At 40.4% G+C, this 23153-nt stretch overlaps 2 protein-coding genes and 1 long non-coding RNA gene across 11 annotated transcripts in view; all 3 read right to left on the reverse strand.

Moving 5' to 3' along the window:
* si:dkey-96f10.1 (6-phosphofructo-2-kinase/fructose-2,6-bisphosphatase) overlaps window positions 1-9518 on the reverse strand; it is a 37426-nt gene extending 27908 nt beyond the window's left edge. Inside the window, exon 1 of the mRNA XM_047378566.1 lies at window positions 9207-9518. Within this exon, the coding sequence (XP_047234522.1) occupies window positions 9207-9231 (25 nt within the window). The 5' untranslated portion in view covers window positions 9232-9518. The remainder of the gene's footprint in view (window positions 1-9206) is intronic.
* Window positions 527-3654, reverse strand: LOC124876096. Of its 5 annotated transcripts, XR_007040214.1 has the most exons (8): window positions 3593-3654; window positions 2988-3095; window positions 2423-2859; window positions 2290-2335; window positions 2117-2208; window positions 1866-1974; window positions 1135-1409; window positions 527-1056 (listed from the first exon to the last, which is right to left on the reverse strand). It is a non-coding gene; the product is annotated as an uncharacterized LOC124876096 (long non-coding RNA). The 5 variants fall into 5 exon arrangements; XR_007040209.1 differs by having other exon boundaries at window positions 2423-3095; XR_007040217.1 differs by having other exon boundaries at window positions 2066-2208; window positions 2423-3095.
* Window positions 9519-11391: 1873 nt separating the features above from the next.
* The window catches only part of LOC124876034 (neural cell adhesion molecule L1.1-like), a 72184-nt gene continuing 60422 nt past the window's right edge, over window positions 11392-23153 (reverse strand). For 4 of the 5 annotated variants that reach the window (XM_047378525.1, XM_047378510.1, XM_047378512.1 and 1 more), the window contains 8 exons: window positions 19991-20113; window positions 19594-19767; window positions 19190-19339; window positions 17854-18003; window positions 17536-17667; window positions 17379-17448; window positions 16724-16735; window positions 11392-13484 (listed from right to left, as the gene is read on the reverse strand). In XM_047378525.1, the coding sequence (XP_047234481.1) occupies window positions 13226-13484; window positions 16724-16735; window positions 17379-17448; window positions 17536-17667; window positions 17854-18003; window positions 19190-19339; window positions 19594-19767; window positions 19991-20113 (1070 nt within the window). In that variant the 3' untranslated portion in view covers window positions 11392-13225. The remainder of the gene's footprint in view (window positions 13485-16723; window positions 16736-17378; window positions 17449-17535; window positions 17668-17853; window positions 18004-19189; window positions 19340-19593; window positions 19768-19990; window positions 20114-23153) is intronic. The other variant, XM_047378517.1, reaches the window with a different exon arrangement.

Consider the following 23153-nt stretch of genomic DNA (forward strand, 5'->3'; position numbering starts at 1 on the left):
ATCCAATGGTTCAAACATTGTATCCTGAAGGCGGTGCCGTGTATCAGGATGACAATGTACCAATACACACAGCAAGACTGGTGAAAGATTGGTTTGATGAACATGAAAGTGAAGTTGAACATCTCCCATGGCCTGCACAGTCACCAGATCTAAATATTATTGAGCAACTTTGGGGTGTTTTGGAGGAGCGAGTCAGGAAACGTTTTCCTCCACCAGTATCACGTAGTGACCTGACCACTATCCTGCAAGAAGAATAGCTTAAAATCCCTCTGACCACTGTGCAGGACTTGTATATGTCATTCCCAAGATGAATTGACGCTGTATTGGCCGCAAAAGGAGGCCCTACACCATACTAATAAATTATTGTGGTCTAAAACCAGGTGTTTTAGTTTCATCGTCCAAACCCTGTATATGTATAACCTATATGTACAACCTATATGTATAACCTATATGTACAACCTATATGTATAACCTATATGTAAGTGCTGACAAGTGGCTCAAGTTCAAATAAATTCATGGTCAAGCATTGACATTTTTAAAATTCTTTAATAACGTTGTTTTTGTTTCTCAAACGATCAAAATTGAATCACTGATGCATATGTTCTGGTTTATGCATAAAAATCAAAAATATCATTGAATTTTCACTATTTAACTGTTTCACCATAGTCTACATTTCTATTAACTACAAGTGATGGTCTCTATGCAAATAAGTGAAAAAAACTAGGTACAGATGAACAGTTGTGCACAGACATTATGACTAACATTAATGCAGAATTAATCAAATTTGCTAATGTGGGATTTTAGCAAATGTACACTTTTTTACAACATGTGTTAACTGCTGTGGCTCGTTTCCCAGTGACTTTCAACATACTGAACCATTGATACAAACAGATCCTGACCATATGATTCAGATGGTGCAAGTGGGTTGATCATGGACAGAACAGCTTCCACTGCAGTCGGTGACAGAGGGCAGTCAATTTCTGGGACTTGAACTCCAAGGGGTTCTTCACTGACACCATCAAATGTTTCCCAGTCAGTTCCAAACAGCTCCAGGTTCTGTCAGAGAAAAAATGGAAATGACTTATAACAGCCAAACAATAATGTTTGGATTTCTCAGCGTTTTATTAAACAAACCTGAGCATCTAGTTTCACAAATAGGTTTCTGCATGTGTCCCAAGGTCCACAGCTGGTTAGGGGTGAGTCCACCTTCAGACTTTAAAGGATGATTGTCCCATCCTTCTGTGAAAGTGTGAAGTGCATCTGCAAGCCGAGGGAGGAACACATAGTGTGCACAAAACAGATGCAAAGTGTTGGACAAATCCAGAAGGCCACTTTCCTCCAGGTTGTGAAGAACCTCATAGTAAAGATGAGTTGCACAGGTCCAGACATCTCGCCACAGACGCTCAATTCTAAATAAGAGACAATGATGTTATGCCACTGACAAGAAATAAGAATGACAAATTTCATTTTAAGTAATAGATCTTACAAATTGGTCACTTTATGCCTGCATTGGTATTTTATCAGTCAGTCAGTCATTTTCTACCACTTATTCCATAGTGGGTCGCGGGGGAGTTGGTGCCTATCTCCAGCAGTCTATGGGCGAGAGGCAGGGTACACCCTGGACAGGTCACCAGTCCATCACAGGGCAACATACAAACAACCATGCACTCATTCATACACCTAAGGGCAATTTAGAGTTACCAATTAACCTAACAGGGATGTCTTTGGACTGTGGGAAGAAGTACCCCGCCTCTCGCCCATAGACTGCTGGAGATAGGCACCAACTCCCCCGCGACCCACTATGGAATAAGCGGTAGAAAATGACTGACTGGCTGGTATTTTATCATAAAACATAAAATTATTACCTTTGATTGTGTAAACTTTTCCCAGCTATGAAACTGCCTCTCCGTTCCTTTTACACTGAACATGGTTTCAGCTATTGCCACATTTTCAACCCCTTCATCGCCTCTTACTCTGAAAAGACATGTAATGGTATACCAAGAAATATACAAACATGTCTATTGAGAAAGACATTACAAACACATATATATATTAATAAACCTACACATGCCAGAGAAGCAGATGGAGACATTCTGGACATGTATTATTACAATACCTGTAAGGCCAACCATAGTTTTCCACTGCCCTTAGAAAGAAGGTAAGAGCGGTGCTTGATGTGTTGTTTGTTGCAGGCTCCAGGTACATAATCTGTACAAACAGGCAAACATGTTTGCACCCAATTAGGATCAGATAACATAGAAAGAAAGAAATATAACAGTAATAGTGTACCTTTCTGGAGAACCCATCTATTGCCCCAAAGATGATTATGTTGTACCTATCAAAAAAAAAAAATGATTAGCATCACTTTATTGATTGATTTTCAATTGAAAGCAATAATCATGTTACAAAGAAAACAAGTTACCTAATGAGCTTATGATTTGTGTCCAAATGCACCAAGGACAAAGAATGAGGTACAGAATATATCCTTCTGACTATGTACCCAAGTTGCATCATTCTTTGTAAAACGCCAGCTGCATCGACTCTGTGCATAGACTCTTTGACCTGATCCCACTGAACTCTGTGTCCATCTGCTTGTAAACAGCCTTTAACCATCCTATATCCTGCATTTGGCAGTCTTATGTTTTATTGACCGTACAGCAATGTCAAGCTCACTGTCAGATAAGCAGCTGAATGAAGATCTTGTGGACAATCCAAGTTCATGCATGCGTCTGAAAACAGTAGATATGCTGACTCCCAGCAAGTTTGCAATGCATAACACTGGTAGGGCCATGCCAATCAGATGGGCCAGCAGGTCTTCAGAAACTGCTAACTTGGGTCGCCCTCGTCCACTGGTCACTTCTGTGACAAGAACACAAGGTTCTGCCTGAGAAAGGGTGGCACGAATTTTTTCCTGAAGGTTTTTAAATACATTCCATAACATCCACAGGTACATCAAGAACAGTTGATGCAGATGTAAAAACAAACACCTCCTGATTTATGACGTCATGAAAATAGTCTAAATCCAAATGTGGCCGATCTAAAACTTCATTAATTCTGGATAGAAGACGTTCCATTAAATGTCTCAGCAGTGATTCCTGCAAATATCAGAACACAAATTATACTTAATTAAGCACATATTAATATACTTGTTATTCATTTAGCTTTGCATAAGTGTGAGTAAAACGTTTTGAATTTTAAAGATATGGTTTGAATAAAGTAGAATAATCTAGCAAAGACCTTGAAAGAGTTTAAAATTGCACAAACATAAAACATAAACAAGAATTTAGTTGAACAGTGACAATCAGAAAATGAATTTACTTAACTGTGATAAAAATTGTACATTTATGTGTAAAGCAGTATGTCGTTGAAAAAAACATGTGGATGATAACTTATTTATTTAAAAATTCAAGAAGACCCAAGTAGCAGTTTCCAACTAAATAGCAGGAAAAACACCCGTTTCATACTGTGTGTATTCAGTCAGCGGTAATAAACTTATAAAGTAAAGCTGTATATTGTCTATCTACTAGATTGTTATATGATTTAAAAAATAAAACTACCAATGTTCCGAAACAATTTTAATGTAATGTTTTACCTGGCTTTGTACCGTACTTTCTTGGTCCGTCATCTTAGCGCCAGTCCTGCTTCTTCTTCTTCTTCTTCTTCTTCTGCTGGTGGTGGTTCGCAACAAACTCAGAGGTGCATACCGCCACCTACTGTACATCATTGTATAACTCCACCCACTATATTCTATGTTTTAGTTTTGTATTTCATAAAAATAAGAACAATGCTTTATTTATAATACTCTTAATTTCCCCCCTGTCTCCCCTCTGTTGATAATATTCCTTTTAGACTGAATTATCTCCCATTACCCTTTTTCGTCATCCAAGGCCTAACTCTGTGCTCCACTAACCAGCCTGATCATCTGCTCACCAGTTCTTTACTGATGAACATCTTCCTGAGCTCCAAACCTTTTTCTAACCTTAATTGTTGTTCACGCACACCTTGCTCTATTAACTCTCTCCTTCCACTTACTGTACAGTCTCGGGGTGATTTTTTTCAACTATATTTTTATCTTTCAGCTGAATTTGCATCTATGCAACAAATGTTTCATTCCAAGAATAGGAAGAAGAACCTTGAACTCTGTTCTAACTTACTTTTCATCAACAGGCTAAAATCCAGCAGCATCTAATGTAAGCCTTTCTATGGCACCCAACTCTTAAAATTTGGTGTAATCCTAATAGCTGTTATATTATTTTATCCATATTTGGAAAACTTGATGCTTGGTATGATGAAGTAACTTGTGTAAAGTTATCAAAAAGGGAGGCTGAGGTTTCATTTGACATGTTTTCCTCTTAACACTCAGTATTAGTCACCCCTGCAATGTGCCAGCGCTCTAGAACAAAAGGAGCCCTTCTGAAAACCTCAGAAAAATGGCAACATGGTATAGTTGGGATTGAAACAGGTTTCCTGTAAACAGAATAGAAACTGGAAGTCACGTTTCTTATTTTACCTTGGCATTTGGTCACTTTATCGTGTCAAATGATACAAGAACAAAGATTTGCATTAGGCATGCACAATATATCACCATTAACGTCGGTATCAGCCGATGTCAGTTAAATTGTAACATATTGGTATTGGTCTGATAAGTAAAATTGGGCCGCCATTAACAACCGATGTTTATTTCCATCTTACAGACAGTTGTGTGGCCATGTGGTCTTTGTTTGGTCATGTGACGGTGATAGTGATGCAGGATTGTGGGGTGTTTAACTGAGGCAGAGAAGCAATTTTAGTGGTGTGGTTGTTTCTTTACAATGTTGTTGTGGAATTTTCTTATCAAAGTGGGTAGAAGTTGACTCACAAGAAGAGAAAAATCCGGACTTTGTCTTAATAAGTTTTATTCAAAGGCATTCAGCGTTTGAATGACTCTGTCACCAAGCAAGTCAGTTGAACAGAGTCCCGAACGCTATTTTCACACAATATTTATACCAGAACAAGACAGTGTTATCTCAACTGCAAAGAGTCTATGTTTTATGACCCAAACCCTTCTTGAGTTCAAAGGTGACAAGGTTATCTAGGAACAGACCTAACTGCCCTTCCTGACATTGTCCTAAAAGATGGGTCTGAACCATTAAACTTCTGATAATGGCTTTTACAGCTTCTTCCTCTAACACAGATGTTCTGAGGAGTAAGATAAAAAAGGTCATACACTGTGAAATGCTTACTGCAAGAATTTCCATCACAATGTCGAAAGGGTAGGGAGATATATATTGAAGTTACATGTACCTCTCCACCATGGGCTAGACCAAAGAGCTGTCCAAGGACACCAGGGAAAACTGTGGAGAAACCTAACCCTAACCATGCGCAAGGCTGGGATGGGCTACAGGACAGTAGGCAAGCAGCTTAGTCAAAAGGCAACAACTGTTGGCTCAATTATTAGAAAACGGAAGAAACTCTGCCAATTGCTCTTCAACTGGAACCCCATGCAAGATCTCACCTCATGGAGAATCAATGATCCTCAGAAAGGTGAGGGATCAGCCCAGAACTACATGGGGCAACCTAGTCAATGACCTGAAGAGAGCTGGGACCACAGTCTCAAAGACGGCTATTGGTAACACACTACCTGTCATGGATTAAATTCCTGCAGCTCAGGATTTTAATCCATGACGGCATAGTGTGTCCAGGCCTGTCTCAAGGTTTCCTATGACTACCTCAATGATCCAGAGGAGGCATGGGAGAAGGTCATGTGGTCAGATGAGGCTAAAGTCAAACTTTTTGTTATAAACTACACTCGCCGTGTTTGGAGGAAGAAGAAGGATGAGTACAATCCTAAGAATACCATCCCTACTGTAAAGCACGGGGGTGGAAGCATCAGCATGCCTTTGGGGATGCTTTTCTGCAAAGGGGGGTGGACCATATTGAGGGGAGGATGGATGGGGCAATGTATTGCAAGATTTTGGGCAACAACCTCCTTCCCTCAGTAAGAGCATTGAAGATAGGTCGTGACTGGGTCTTCCAGCATGACAATGACCCAGAGCACACATTGGGGCTCTATTGAACATAGAGCACCTAAAAACCTCATGGTGCTTTTGTACTTGCACTGTTCCAAGTCACAAAAATTAAAGAGAAGTGTTGGGACTTGGGAGTGTTATACTGTGCTTGTCCACCAAAGGTCTTCGTGGAGCCACTGCTGACTCTACTACAGGTGTTCCTGATCGTTGGCTGATTGTGTGTACCTGGTAGGAGTATTTAGGAGCCAGCCACCAGGCCTTCGTTGCCTGAGTGTTTTGCCCATGTGGTAATCACCAAGCCAGAGTAATTTTGCCAGTCTGACCAGAGCTTCTGCTAACCTTGTTTTGTTTCTCTGCTTCCTGCTAGTACCTGTGAGGTGTGGGCGGTTTCCTCTCAACCTGCACCTGGACATCCAGAACCTCTTTCAAACAGTTTGTGATTTTTGGACTATCACCACTAGACTGTGGTTTGGCTCCTGGATTTCCCAAGTTCCTATCAATGTGTGAACTCAGACCTGCTGTCCTACCGTTCTTTATTGGACTACCTGACTCCCAAGCCCGATGGTAAAAGACCTCCCCGGAGTTTTCTGCCTGTGACTCATGTAAGCTAGACTTTCTGGATTTTGTGGATTTATTTCTATGAAGCCAGTACTAACCAGTACCTCTCTCTTTAGTAAATCCGAGAAGTCTGAAGTACCAGCCTGAGCACTCTCGACCGGGTTCCGGTGTGACAAGTATTACTGACTGTAAATAAAACCTTGAATCTTTACTGGTTCTCTGCATGTGGGTCAAACTAATTCCTAACGAGATGACAAGAAGACCAAAAACGTTTGTAATTCTAACTTGGAATGCTGGGGTCCTTCAACCAACTCCGAGTTCAGATTAAATATGATTGTCATGCATATTAAACACAGTGCGATTTACAGGAATCCTCTGTTTACATCAACTTTTATCGTTTTTTGTCTAATCAAAGAGTCTGACTAATGACTGCCTTGTTTGAAGCCTGTGACTGAAGATTACCTTTTAAATTTAAACTTAGATTTGGATTTAAATGTGTCTTCAGATCTGTATTTTATAATTTGTTCTTTTTATGCAATGCTTTTAAGTGTTTGAAATCCTGTTCTCCTTGAAGCAAATCTATTTTAAAGGTCTTTTTTCTGTCCTGTAAAGCACTTTGCCTTGTGTATCAATTATGTGATATCAGTTGCAATATATACCTCTTTTCTTCGGTCTTCTTTGTCTCATCTGTGCCTTCATCACTCAGGGACATTTAGGATTTAGGGCAACATCATCTGTGTCCTTTGTGATCATCTGCTGCCATGAGACACTGTCCAACTGGCTAAATATTACACTACCATTTAAATTACAAGTTCAAAACACATGGAATATTGGAGGCAACCATTATTGCACTGCAAACAGTCCTTTGCTTTATGAATACTGCACATACTGATATTGCAATTTCGATATATACGTGATAGATTTTGCAGCCTTATTAAGAATGGTCGACCATGCCTAACTAAACCAATAGCACTCATATTACTGTGCAATTACTATTTATATGTCACTATAATGGAGGGAAATGTGTTGTTGTATTGCTTTTCGGACCGTCTGACCACATTTAACAAATCCTTCTGGTTCTGTGACTTCCAACTAGAACAAGTCCAATTTATTTGCTCCATCATTCCTAAAAGAACTCAGAATAAGAATGAACAACTCAAAATGCCAACTTCTGTGAGAATTCTGGTCCATTTAACTTGTCTTGGAAGTTGAAGCTTAGACTTGGGACTAATGTAACTCCTGGTTGAGTGTAATCTAGTTACAAGTAGAAAAAAAACAATGTTTTTTTGTTGTGATGCTGCCACTTATTAGCAATACAGGATAACAATAATTGGTTTATCTCCTTTCTTCAAACCCTAAAGGAATCTGTTAGCAAATGGTTTTACACTATCTTGTCTATGCCTGCAACTTTCCCGTTTTACATGTGCCACAGTCACAGTGAACTAAAGGCTTCTCTGTGACCTCTGGCTTTTCCAGAGTTTGGGCTTCTGGGGAAGTGTTATTGGTATTTTCCAAATAGGAACTCTGAAATCTCACTTTCAAGTAATCGACCATCAGAGAGCGTTTTTGTTTTATTTTCAACATGGAACGCAGAAATTCCGACTTCAGAATACGAATCAAATGCACCGTCAAGAAGCGTTCTTCTTGGATTCCTTATTGGGAACATGGAAAATCTTTCTAGTGTATTAAATTTGTTACTACCTGAAACACTGGTTCCTATTCCATCAGCATTGTCTTTCTACTTTAATGGCAGATGCAGTCTTGATTTAATAGCATATAATAATATATGGTACGCCTGAAATGCCGAGACAGGACAGGAAAAGGAACCAAGGCACAAAGAAAACAAACCATTTGAATTGGTTTCTTTCCTGCTCGGAACTCTGAAATTCTGACTTCTGAGTTCAAATCGATTACAGCTTCGCTCTGCGTTCTTATTTTATTTTCAATCTATCCCATTGGAGCTCTGCCTTGCCAGCTCAAATAAAATGCACCACAACAACAAGCTGCCGGTGTCTTTCTGCAAAATAACGTATGTTTCACACACACTTTTGTTTTTCCTGCTCACAAATACAACTTATTTTACATTGAGACACAACTGTGGATGAATATACAATTTAACTAACCAGAGCACCCAGGGCCAAGCTTGGTCCTTCTCCTTCCACCATGTGGTGGTGGGGCGTACTGGCCTGAGGAGGTGGGCGCATGGGAGGAAGTTGCACTCTGCCAGACTCCTTGTTTTTCAATTCATATCACGCTGAAGCCACGCGATAGTTTGTCGTCACAACCTTACAATGACCCCTTCCTTCATGATTGTATCAGACGCTTCCGCCAAGCAGACACTTCCACGGGCGTCTCATTTCTCACCGTGCGCACGCGCCGTGACGGTCACGGGCACCAACGCACGTGCCGCGGTCTGTTATGATAAAACAGGTCGAGACGTCTAACCCCAACCTGGCGGAGAAATGACCACAACAATGACGTAAACAAAGCAGTAGAAACGAGAAGACTCAAACCAGCAGCAGTTTCAGTCACTGAGTGCTTCACTTCTTTCCACAGGACCGGACTAATGAATGAAATAAGAGGAGCTGGGTGGTAATTATGCAGCATATAAGCAGACATTTGTAGACCGCTACTACGTACCGTGTGGGCGCTGGAAACGGAGCATCCTTCCCGGTCCGCTCTGCTGGGTCTCGGCTCCGTCCTGCAGACCCTCTGCTCTGCTGCCCTCCTGCCTAAAACTGAGCGTCTGTTATGACACCATGTGTGCACCAAGCATGTACACTGGTGGATCCGCCCCGTCCACTGCCACGGAAGCAGTGCTTTAACAATGACTATCCTCCTCCATCCAGTCTCACGGTCTGCTCCTTGAAACCTGCCCTCCAGACTTAACTTCCTCCCTCCCTCTTTCTCCACCAGGGACGGACGCACACAGTCAGTGAACATCATGTCCCAACCCTCTGGCATCCTCTGTTCTTGAGCATTTCTGTTCGCTCAGCCTGGACCATCTCTACACACCTTCAGACGTCTATGGAGACCGTGCTTCAACAGTCAGGGTTGTTTTGGTGCGCACATTAGTTAGGTGGTTATAACATACGTTTTAAATCTGGATGAGGCTGAAACTCTCCACCATCCGCCATCAGATCAAAGGTGAAACGTCTACAAAAAATAAAAAATTCATTACCTCGTATGCAGACATTTAGGGTTTACCTACAAAAACAAAAAATAATAATAATTTCTGAGAATCATTTAGATTTCTGTGTCCATCCAAGTGAATACAATATGTCTCTGAACTTTATGCATTCAGACACTGTAGGAACTTATTTGTCTACAAAGGCTGGACAATAATATATTTAGGGACTAACTGAATGAGATGGAAACGGTCAGAAGTGCGAATGAGCAGTTTGTTACTGCTGTCATTACCTTTAATTTGTGGAGCAGCCATGTTGGATTTCAGTGTTCAATTGAAAGCTTCAAGTTTTAATGTTGGAATTCCTACTTCAGGGGATTTTTCAGTTGATTTTTACAAGCAGGGAATTTGGACTTCTGAAAGCAAACAAGATACATCGTATGCAGATTTCTGACAGGTTTTCAATATTGCAACTGGAACAAAGATTGGGTATGCCTCAGTTCAAGTTCTGGTTGAAGGTTCTGTATAAGAACTGTGGAAATCACCACCATTAATTCAGGAACTCTACTGACACGGACACCATTTTTTGACAACACGAAGTACTTTCAGTTTTTGAATCTCACAAGGGTCAGAGTACTGGCTGGAATTTTTAAATTTGGAAAAATATAAAGGATTGCGTCCTGAAATCTAATGTGAAAAATCCAAGCTGTTTCACCAGTCACAGCCAAAAAAATTCCAATATGGCTACCTTGCATGTAAAATGTAGCTTCACTGATAAACTATTGACTTGCTCTTTTGTCGGCTTGTTGCTCACTAAAACTGACTAAAGCTAGCTACTGTACATTCAGTTTGAACATGTATGGGAAGATTTCACACTCAGCTTCATTGTGTTGCAGCTGGATGTCAGCAAAGCAGTCAGTTCTGCTAACAAATATCAGCGAAACAAGGTGAAAACAATACCTTTTTAATGTGTTCAAGCGCTGAAGCAACATACTCTGTATAAAGGGTTCTACATTATAGTGATTGGTGGTTAATTTAACGAGATTCAAACCATAACAAGTGTAAATAAATAGTCATCATAACCTAAACATGGCAGCCATGTTGGATTTTGAGGTCAGGGCTGATTTCAGGGGACTTTCCATTTGATTTTGTTTCACCCTGTAACTTCTGCTTACAAATTAGTAGCAAATCCTGCTGATTCTCCAAATTCCAACTGAAATGCTTTAAGTTGGGTGTGACCCCATTCTGAGACCTGAGTTTCAACCTCCAAAGCAATAAAACACAGCAAGACTCCACTTGTCTATCTGTTGGGTATTTTCTAAACCCACTTACTCCTTCCAGGGCAGCTGGGGGCTGGTGCCTAACTCCAGCAGTCAGTGGGTGAGAGAAGGGCTACACCCTGGACAGATCACCAGTCCATCACAAGATAACTAGAGACACACACACAGGATAGACAACCATGCACACCTACAGGCAATTTGAGTAACTAATTATCCCAACATGCATGTTATTTTTTGCATTCTTCCTGGAGTACCCTGAGAGAATCTATGCATACACAGGGGAAATATGAGACACACAGAACCCAGGAACTTCTTGCTGTGAGGCAACTGTTACACCATACAGCGCTTCACAGATCCCTTTTCCATTAATGACCCCATATGACAGCCACTCAGACTCAAACAGCAGGAAAAGGCATGGTTCAGTTTATGCGTTGTCCATGTTTATTTATTAGTTGACAGTCTGAGGTTAGTTTGCCAGCTTACAGTATAGCACACAATGCAACAAGCAAGTTAGTTAGCACATCTCAGTAATGTAGAACATTCTCCTTTTGCCATCACATATCCTGTCAGACTGAGTTTGTCTGGTACAGTCGGAGCCCCGGTGAGCAGCTCCTGCAGTGCAGATCTTCTGATCCTGGAGAAAACCATCAGAAAGAGCCATCCGACCAGTTCCCTGAGCTGGTTTATCAGGAAAGCTCGGCACATCTCAGCCAAGTCCATTTAAAACTCTCTGCTCTGGCATGTTTGTATGAATGTCACCTTATGTCACATGATGTTTTAATAATCTGTATTTCTGCTGCATATCTAAGCACTAGAAGGAAACAGGAAGAGGGTCGAACTCTATGATTCTACTCTTCTAAAGGAGCTTTGAGATACTAAGTGACACGAGAGGAAAAGTCAACAGCAGTCGACGTGGGGTGGGAGGTCTGTAGGTTACAAATGCTCAAAATCAAACACGTCAATAGATAACAACAATTTGGTTATTTTATAAAAGAAGCTGTATAAAGTAAAAAAAGACAATCTTAAGGTTTTATTTACATTCGGAGAAGGAAAACATAAGATTCTCTTTCTGCCTGCATAATTTTTTCCTTCCACGCTTTCTTCTCCAGTGGACCTGCCTCCTCTTTATGAGCTGTGTTTGCGTGCATAGGAGAGCATTGCTGTCTGTGATTCCCCTGAATTATCCCAACAAAGCCTTCTGGAGACCCAAACTCCGGTTTAAGCAGATGCGTGGAAATTACGTCATAGCCTAAAATCGTTTCAATCATTTAAAACTGGTGCCATCTCCTGGTCAAATGGATTAACTGCCGTTGATCATATTTTTTTATGATAAAGTTTTCACTAAGAGGCACGTTGAAATGAAGCGCATTCTACTCAAATAAAAGGGTTCGGGTAAAATTAATTATTATTTTGCAGGATGCTTTAGTTTGATTACAGGGTGTAGTTGCACACTGAAGCTGCACAGAGAAGCAGTGGTTAGTACCGTTTTATGTTCAAGAGAAAATCTGCATCTTTGTTAGGGGCTCCTCACTTCTCCACTGTTTGTTCATGAATACAAATAAAATGTCTTATAAGAAAGTGGTGATGCTGAAGTAAAAACAAAAATAATAAAAGTAAATGTGCAGAAACACAACGAGCCTGAAAATGAATGGGAAATGAAAAAAAAAAAAAAAACGTTTCCATTAAATGCATCATTGTCCTCTAATGGTCTCAGCTGCACCAGTTTTTGAAATCCTTTAGTCAAGCAATTATATTCTGACAGTGCAAAAACATGATTCCTTCAGCAAGTTGTCCTGTCAACAGTACAAATCTGCTAACTCCAGGTGCTTGTTTTCATTCTGAGTTTACAGAAATTATTACAAATTTGGCAGTGGTGCTTAAAGGTAAACTTGTCTGGTAAGTATTACTGCCATCCCTGTCAACAAATTACCCATTAAAACAATTCAAATGAATTTAATAAAAGATATATTTGTTGATCTGCTTCTAAATAAATGAAAAGCCAAATGTGTCTGGGTTGATGGAGCTGATTTAGGAGCTCCAGACTGTCTTCATCTTGTAGTTTTGTTGCTCAGCAGCTGCTACATTCAGAGTAAAACCTGTAAACATAGGGTGGAAAAAGGAAAGGCTTCCTGTGGAAGCCCACTGTTGAATGTGTTGGAAACAGGCAGTGGAATCAGGAGAGCTCCGTCCCTTCTCGGTTTTGTTGCAGGCATGCATGAATAGGTGCATTTCTTGTATATGTGTGTGTGGATCTAGCTCGGCCGGTTGAGGACGCTCGACATAGACGGGGCAATAGGAGGCGGAGGGACCGGATTGACTGGGGAGGCCGGACCAGAGCTCTCGTTGCCATGGGGAGCGGCTGCACGGCCGCTGTACTGGCCGATGAAGGAGCCGTCCTCGTTGAACTGGATGTCCACACTGTCTCCGTATTCAGCCAGGGAGTCCTCGCTCCCCAGCTTGCTGTGGTCGCAGAGAGACCGCTGGCTGTCAGAACGCTTCTCGTCTCCATCGCTGAAGGAACACAATGAGAAAAACGGACTGTTTTAAACACTCATTCCGGAAAGTAAGCTTGCTGCTTCAACTTTTCACATTTTGTCAAAACCACAAATTTTAGAGAATGTTATTTGGAGTTCTGAGATAGACCAATGCAAAGTAGGATACAATTGTTAAAGAAAAGGAAAATTATAAATGGTGAATATTTTTTATTTACACATACAAATCTGAAAAGTGTGGTATACATGTGTGTTCAGTCTTCAATACTTTCAGCTTTGAAAAATGTAGTGACGGAAAGTTTTAGCGTATTTTTGGCAAAACATCTTAACCTCAGTCAGATTGGATAAAGTGAATGTTTGTTAATATTAAACGTCAAGTCAAGCAACAGCTTCTCTACAAGATTTAGATCTGGAGAGCTACTGGGTCATTCTAGCCCATGAATGTTTGGATCTTTGATCCAAAATGAGCTCAGGATGTTGTTTTATAACCTAACCCTGTATTGAACATGCTCGCTGACCTGTCTGCTGTGTTCCTTGGTCTTCATGATGCTGTTTGTTCTCCAATGTTCTCTAAGAAACCTCTGATGCCTTCACAGAACAGCTGCATTTATAATGAGATTAAGCTACACATGGATGGACTCTATTAGTAGATTAGTTCTAAAGATAATTGATTGCACTGGATTTAATTAAGGAGTCACACTTTCCAGATTTTCATTTGTAAAACATCTCTGAAAACCATTTACAATTTATCTCCACTTCTATGCACTACTTAATGTTGGTCTATTGTGTAAAATCACAACCAAACACAATGAAGTTTGTGTTTTAATGCAACAAAATGTTTGAACGTTTCTGAGGTGTGAATACTTGCTGCTATGCACAGTAATATTCGGTTTTAAAACTCAAGGACTCAAAGGGATGTAGAGCTGATGTTAAGGCTTTAAATAAGAAGTTAAGCTTTGATAATGATCCAAAGAAAAATAAGAAAAAAGCTTAAAGGCTGCAGCAGCTCAGAAGTTTGTTTTCACTCAGTTGGTTCCAGTCAGAGACACAAATGTTGTGTTCTGCTGGAAAAGAGTAACAATTTTAGACTATTATGTTTAGTGATGAGATGCAGATTAATTAATGGGAAAGAGCTCTGTTGCCTAAAGGATTAAATTCAGTGTTACTCAACCCTGGTTCTCAGGGCCAGCTCAGGGAAGAATACATTGGGATGTCAAAGCAGCTCCAAACAGTCTCATTCCAAGGAGTGGACTATGGAGTTAGGCTGCCACCAGGGCAGAGCTTGCTCAACACTGGCGACAGGTAGGTGTATATGGGGGAAATTCACTGCCAAAAATCAAGAGCACATATTTTCAATTTGACAGAAAGATTTCATTCTGCTTGTACTCAAAACTAGTAATGATTGCACTCGAAACTTTCTTTTAAATATACTTTGTTCTCTCTCAAATCTTTGTTTCTGCACTCTGATCTACTGCTTCTTGCATAGAAACTTTCTCCTCCTGCTTGCTTCATCCTCCATGTGCATAAGTGTTTCTATGCATTGCAATTTTGTGAAATAGGTCAATCTACTTCAATGGATAGCTCAACTAAGCAAAGTACAATGACAATGGATAATTCAAACTATCCTGAAGTAAGCGATTTTAAACATTCAGTAGTTTAATATGTACGTCTGTTTCTATCAACATAAACTGGATGCATGGAAAAACACTTGCTTCCAGATTTTCCTCCGTATGACCTGTGTCAGGTAAGTAGCAACACAGGTACGCTCAGTAGAAGGAAACAAGCACACCCCAACTAAGCATATGACTTAGCATCTGCACACTGTCCTTCTATTGGCTGATATGGTTGCTAGGAGATGATATGACAGTTTTGATCGAGCAGAGAGCAAGTTTGCGCACATGGAGGATGAACCAAGCAGGAGAAGAAATTATCTATGCAAGAAATATTAGATCAGAGCGCAGAAACAAAGATTTGAGAGAGAACTGAGTATATTTGAAAGAAAGCAGTAGTTTTAAGTGCAAGCATTACTAAGTTTGAGTACAAGCAGAAGGAAATCCTGCTCTCAAATTGAAAATATGTGCTCTTGATTTTTGGTAGTAAATGTCCCCCATAGGTGTGAATGTATCTACATGCCAGCCAAGAGACATAGTGGGCAACCATTACAGATGCCTGAGATCTGTAGGGGAGTGCCCGGCCACCCTGCAAAGAAGCTCGTTTCAGCTGGTTGTTTCAAAAAGAGTCATTTCTGTCCAAGAAAAAAGACAGACTGACCTCCTGCAGGACCTACAGGGATGGATGGCATTTTCCAGCATCATGGAGCACCATGTCACAAAGCAAAAGAAAAAAAGTGGCTCAAAAAACAGAAGAGTGAAGGTTTGAACCTGTGGTCAGGAAACTCCCCACACCCTTAATCCCACTAGGAACCTGTGGTCCGTTCTGAAAAAGTAGACTACGACCATAAGAATGGGTCCCCATCAGATTTGGTCCAGAAGTGAATATCCAGAGAGAATAACAGAAGTTATGAAGAGGAATCAACACTATGAACATAGACATGTGTTAAAACGTTGCTCATGGGTACCTCATAGAAACGTGAAAAAATACAAAAATGTTGAAGCCACAAAAACAAAGAGTTGTGTCACTGCCAAAACCTTCGGTTATGGCTGAGTGAAAACAGGTTTCATTTGCTTCAGCAATAATTAAGTGCACAGTCTCTTTAACGTGAAAGTGATGCAGACAGTTGAAACAGAAATAAAGGTCATTCAGGAAGGACTTCATTGCAGAGAGGAAGCATCCAAGTGAGGTTGCAGGAAAGGTGAGAGCATGACTGAAGCAAATGGTTCTTATCTGCATGAGTCCTTATTTTTCACCTGCACAACCAAGGCTTCTGTTTTGCTTTCAGAAGATTTGTTTTACCCTGTCAGGATTACTTGTGCACTCAGTACAGTTTTTACTGCAGCATCAGTTGCTGCACTGATATTTGGAAGGAGGATGGTGTAAACTGGTCTGGGAGTGACAAAAGGATACCATCCAACCAGCTGAGAACAATAAAGTATGTTAATAATGAGGCGGACGTAATGAGCAAACATAGATGGCGATTCCATTATGTATTTTAGCCTCATTTTAACCCAGCTGGAGGACAAATTGTTCAGACTTTGATCAGTGTAGGGATTCTTAAAAATGCTATTTTGCTGTAAAGACAAAACAATGTGCCAGTGACAACAAAGAAGCATATGACAATAGGAAGGTCGACTCCCTCACCTCTCCAGGGATCTGCAGCAAAAGCAGTAAAGGAGGAAAGAAAAACATGAGAGCTAAAATAACACGCAACAGCTGAAAGAATCCCTGAGATTAAACAAAAGAAGAAGAATTTTTAGGAATCATTCAGCTTCAGTGTTTCCTCTTCATTCCCAGCTCTGCGGTGGAGAGAGGTAACACTGTTCTCCCAGAGGAAACCCAGATTTACAGCCAGTGACAGCATCTGGAGGGACTGCATTCATAAGTCTGACTACTGAAAACACGAGTCAAATCCACTCGTTTGCACTCAGACACCCGACAGCAAGTCACAGGCAGGTCAAACTTACTCTTAGACTAAATCTTGCTCTCTTGTCACTCATGCCATCATGTTAGCTTCAAGTCTAACTCAGAAATAATTTCCAGGAAGCCTAAAAGTATCTGCAGCGACTGTGTGATGTTATCATCACAACATGAACAAAAATCTTTGAGTAATGTTTTTTAGACGTTGTTGAATCAATGCCACAAAGAGATAAGGCAGTTCTGATTGGAAAATGTGGTCCAATCTAGTTGCTTGTAACTAATAAAGTGACAATTTCTCTGTTGATTTACCTCCTTTTCTTGTATCTGCACGGGAATATCGAGTTATAGCAAAAATTTGTTCTGATTAGTGATGACCCACCTGTACTCTCCAAAGGTCTCATCTTTGTTCTGAAGGTCAAAGTCAATCTCCTTCTTTTCTTTGTCTTTCACTGTGAGGAGATAAACATTTTTCCACATCAGGAACACATTATCAGGGAATTTACATTGGTTTATGCAGATTATGCTTGTAGGCATACCTGCATATTTTCCACCCCTGCTGCGTTTAATTAGACAGAGGATGAGGAGGATCAAGATCAGAAGCAGAATGGCGCTGATAAGTCCTATCAACCAGCCCTGGGTGGCAAACCTGCCCGGCATTTCTGAGGGCTCTGTGAGACAGAAACATTTCATCTCCAAGTCTAGAAAATCTTCATGCTGACTGCTGGAGCTCGTATCTAATGCAGTTTCCCCTGATTTCTTCTTTATGACTACTTTATAAACATGCTTTTCTTTTGCAATTATTTACATCTTTTTATAGGAAAAAATGTAACAAGTTTACATTTCTGCATACACACCTGGTCCCATGGTCCGGAAATCCTGCTGCCAGTGAGAGTTGTTATCATGCAGGATCATTAGGCTGTATTTTGTTCCTGGTTGGAGGCCTGTGAGCGAATAGAAACCCTGTGTGGAGTTGATCAGTTCTGACCTTTCCCACCTAACGCCAGCTGTTCACAAAAAGGAGAACTTGAAGTTACACAGGGCAGTTTGTTTTCTCAATCTTGCATGGAACAAAAAGATTTATTTTAAGAGATTTTGGCATCCAGAGTTAAGATTTGATTTAGCAGTCAATGATATTTGCTTGAATGTCAGAACAGATAAACCCAGTCAATTTCTGCCAGAGCCCAACAAGGCAAAAAAGTCTTTAGTTCAATGCTGGTCTCCTAGCAACCAGAAGGGCCATAATTGGGTGCGATTTGGAGGTGTACGTCGTTCTGCCCAGTTCAGAATCCCGCTCTCTTGGTGAGAGCAATGCATACAGATCTCTATGTGCAAAACTTCCAGAAGTTGTCTTTCTAGCCTGCCTTCCTGAGGTGTCACCTGAAACACTGGAGTTCATGTCTTAGCAGACGAACCAGCACATTGTAAGTGGTGTGCTTAAATGTTGCTCAGTGCTTTCCTACAATTTCAGTTTTGTGCACCACTTTTTTTTGCACATCTTAAATAATCCCACACATTAGTCTGAAATTGTGCTGCTGTTTGTATAGCCTTTAACTAATTTTTCAATCTTTATCACTTGGAATTGCTATGACTGATTTGAATGCTGTGCTCTGCTCCTTCACTGAGTTACAGTTGCAACACTTTCTATGTGAATGCTCTGAACAGAATATCTCACGAACCAAGACAAGCAAAGCCAGCAGGACAGACCTTCTTCATGAATCATTCCATCCTTCACACCTAGTTGAGAAGGCCTCAAACATCACCTATGTGGTTAAATATTTGGTGATGCAGCGTACTGCTTCTCCAAGATTAAATTGCTTTCGGTGTTGTTAATATGAAATGAAATCTTTTTAAAAGTGAACAGCCAGGTTTCCATCCTCACAACAGTACAGAGACTGCCCTTATGAAGGTGTTCAATGACATCTGCATACAAGCAGACGGTGGAAGAAGCACAGTTCTGGTATTAATGGACCTCAGCACAGCGTTTGACACTTGATCGCGTTACTGGAGCGACTGGAGAACTGGGTCAGTCTTTCTGGTACAGCACTTGGCTGGTTTAAGTCTTTCTTAAAAGACAGGGACTTTTTTGTGTCAACAGGGGACTTTACATCAGAGTTGACAAAAATCACATATGGAGTCCCCCAAGGCTCCATCTTTGGGCTTTTCCGTATCCTAGTATCTACATGCTCTTACCTGCGCTTCCCAATCCTTTTTCCAGTTCTTTTCCACTTTTCCACCTGAGGTAGTGGATGTGGAAACCGTGGTTTCTGTGGCGGTCTCCAGGCACCCAGCTCAGGTTGAACGACGTGTTGCTGGAAACTACAGTGATGTTTGATGGAGGAACTGCAGGAGGTAAGAGAGACAGGCAGCAGGTTTGAGTTCACACTAACATGAAATACACATCCACCAAAATTTATGGCCGTATGCTTTTGCTACAAGCAAAACATGTTGATTCTACAAACGTTTAAACCATTGATGATTAAGTTTCACTATTTTATAATATTTGATTTGTTAACTGATGGATATTGGAATTAAAGGCCGGAGATGATAGGGAAATGAGGGCATAAAAAGCTAAACACAAATCTCAGTGGCATCACCTCCTTCCAGCAGGGTGGCAACCCTCCCTTCAATGTAAGGACCCTGTCCTGCAGCAGTTAGTGCGATAACCTTAAAGATGTAATAACTGCTAGGGTCCAGATCATTCAGCTCAAAATGGTTTACTTGATCGCTGATCATCTCGAACTTCACCAGGTTGCCATGACTCTCCCCATCTAAAATTAAACACAAACCAGGCATACGTCAGCAGTGCCACATGTGAAATATGCACTCTCTATGTCCTACATAGCTCACAACTTCATTCTACAGGTGCGTAACGTGTGCTTAGGACCCGAGAGTCTTTTGTGGCAGAAACATAATCCTGATGTAAGTTGCAAATAAAGAGAAATTCAGCCAAAATTAAAGTGTGGTTTCTCTTTTAAAACAGTCAAACAGTACCTTGTTGGTACTGCACCACATATCCCAGAAGTTTGCCATTGATTTCATGTGGAGGAGTCCAGTGAAGAATCAGTGAGGTCTCTGTGGGGCTTTCAAACCTCAAAGATGCAGGAGGACCAGGAGCTACGAAGACAAACACACATATAAAGTAGGAATGCAGAATAATCATTGATCAGACTGTGGCTAAAACTGGAAAACTGAGTGAAGAAACCAAACTTTGTGCAACTCTGGGTTGACACATTAGAAGTGAACACAGATACAGTTCACCTCTCACACTGTAAATTGTAATTTTGCACTTTAATTATGTCAACATGTAATTCTGAGTCAGTTTGGGAAGTATTTTATTGAACTATTGTGATAACAGATGTTTTTTTCACTGAAAACAGCTCAATTACACAAAAAAGTAAAAAATGGAACTTGACACTGAGTGAATTCTGAAATGTTTTTCAACTGAACTATCTCTGCAATTATGGACGTGTCTAATTTAAAATAAGGCTGCATCATCACGTTTATCTGACTGTTGGAGACTGAGCAATGGTTGCAGGCAGAGAGAGAGACACTATTTTCGCCTCTTCGCATATTTTGGAGCTTTTTCGTCGTCATTTGCTATTAAGGTGAGTAAAGTAACACATTTTGACATACTGAATAATAAAATTAGCTAACTACTACAAATAACCGAGCCTAGCTAGCTTATGTAGCTTAGCATTCCTGGTGATATGTCAGGGCATGTGCTCCTGGTACACTTCACTTGACTGCAAGGATTCAAGTAACTTTTAAGATATTTTTCGTTGTCTTTGCTGAACATAACTCTCGCCACAGCTAATGTTTTGTGTAATGCACATATTTTCTATTGGAAAAAGGTGCCATGTTGGTGCTGTTTGTAATGGCGTTTGAACAAAAACAATGATTAAATAAACACAGACCGTGCATGGTTCCAGCACATGTGGTGTATACATTTTGTGAAACTAAAGGGCTAGACAGGGCGCGATTTGCGCTGCGCTTGCCGCTGTGTTTAGCGCAAAGTTGAACTATCTTGAACTTTGACCGCAGCTTGCGCGGGACTTCGCAACGCGGTGCGCTTTGCTTTACTCATTGCAAACTGCCCTTGCTAGTTGCAAGCCATTAAAAAAAAAAGGTAACAATGTAACGGCCATGTTGTGCCCATGTGGAGGGCAGTGCATAATGAAAGTATGTTTTGTGAGCAAACTCATTACGGTGAATTATTTACAAGCCTTTATCTTGTCTTGCTTCATAAGTCTGTGTATTTGTACTAATGGGTTTAGTTAATTAATTAGTCATTGTAACCATTTGGCCAGAGCCATAAGTACGAACTTTCTCGAACAATTCTGCTGTATTTCATCATAACTTTTATTCAGTTGAATTGTTCAAACTGCTTGAATTACATCGTGTATATTTTGTTTCTTTGCAAGTGGCGTTATAGTAATTCATGAGCAATAACTGCCCTGATGCCCTTATATATATATATATAGCATTGTTAAATAGAACAGATATTATTGAAAGACTTGTAGAACCTAGTACTGACCCCAAACCTGGGCATTATACCAGTGTGTTTGATGGTTATTTTAAAGGAAACCCACTACTTTCTGCAGAGGAGCAATGCACTATACATTGATGATTTTGAGGTCCGCTACGAACCTCTAGGAAAAAACATAAACTCTGTGCAATATATTGGGCAATTGCAAATTTACCTGTTAAATTCAGGTCATCGTTGTCAAACATTTATCTTGCTCTTTTGTGTCGAAGTGTAGATGTTAAAACATTTGGTTACAAAGGCATTTTAGAACCACTGTTGAGAGATCTCCAACTACTTGAAACACAAGGTGTTTATGTGTCCAAATTGGGAGCTAGCATTAAGGGTACAGTGGTGTTTGTGTCTTCTGACAATTTAGGAGCACATTCATTGGCAGGTTTTCATGAGTCATTTAATGTTGATAAATTCTGTCGTTTTTGCACAGCCAGTCGTACTGATATAGCGTTATTCTGTACAAAGTGGTGTATTTCCACCAAGAACAAAACGGTCCCATGACGACAGTGTTGTTAAGCTTATGCAGAATGAGAACTTGAAAAGTGTTGATGGAGTGAAAAGTGATTGTGTTCTTAACAAACTGATGTACTTTCATTGCATAACTGGATTTCCCCCAGACCTTTTAGAAGGCATTGTGCCTTTTGACCTTTGTGTTTGCGAAAACACATTAGAAAGACGTACTTCACCTTACAATTTTTTAATTTTGTCATACAGCGATTTCCCTACAACTGTTCTGACAGAATAAACCATCCACAAAAGCTGTCTTAAAAAATCTTGGTTAGTCAAACTATTGGAGGGAATGGACATGAGTATTGGACATTATTGAGACTGTTACCCATATTCATTGCTGACTTTGTACCTGAGAACGATGATGCATGGTGTTTAGTCCTTGAACTTAAAGACATTGTTGAACTGTTGGTATCCTTTAGCTTCACAGAGGAAAGCTTGTGTTACCTGGATGCTAAAATAAGGGGACACAGGAACCTCCTACAGACAGTGTTTCCAGAAGTGAACCTCAAACCTAAACACCACTTCTTGGAACATTATCCTGGGCTAATTTGCTGTTTCGGGCCATTGGTAGAATTTTGGACAATAAGGTTCGAAGCTAAATATAGCTATTTTAAGAAAGTGGTCCGTGACGTAAATAACTTAAAGAATATTCTTCTGACTCTTATCAGTGAGACACCAACCTATGTTGGCATACTACCTTGATTCGCCCATTCTTTAAACCAACAGTGGAACTTAAAGGAGCATCAGATGTTTGTGTGGAAATGCTTTCTTCTTCTGTAAAGTAAGCGATTCAAAAGAAATTTCAAGCTGTCAGAAGTATTTCATTATCATCAACTGCATACATAGATGGAACAAAGTACACCAGGGACATTTCTGTCTCATTTAGAGAGACACATGGACTTCCTGATTTTTGTAAAATTGTTCATGTGTTGCTGGTGTGCAACAAGGCTTGTTTTGTTCTTGAACCTTTCACAGCCCTAATCTTGGACCACCTGAGGTGCTAGGAACTCAGCAGACAAGATATCAAAGTAGCTGAACCAGACGAGCTCAACCACTTACTCTCCACTGGCAGCGTACACTGCGGGGAAGACTTCTAATCTCACCAAA

The sequence above is a fragment of the Girardinichthys multiradiatus genome, chromosome 1 (genome assembly GCF_021462225.1).
Source record: "Girardinichthys multiradiatus isolate DD_20200921_A chromosome 1, DD_fGirMul_XY1, whole genome shotgun sequence".
NCBI classification, from domain to species: domain Eukaryota; kingdom Metazoa; phylum Chordata; class Actinopteri; order Cyprinodontiformes; family Goodeidae; genus Girardinichthys; species Girardinichthys multiradiatus.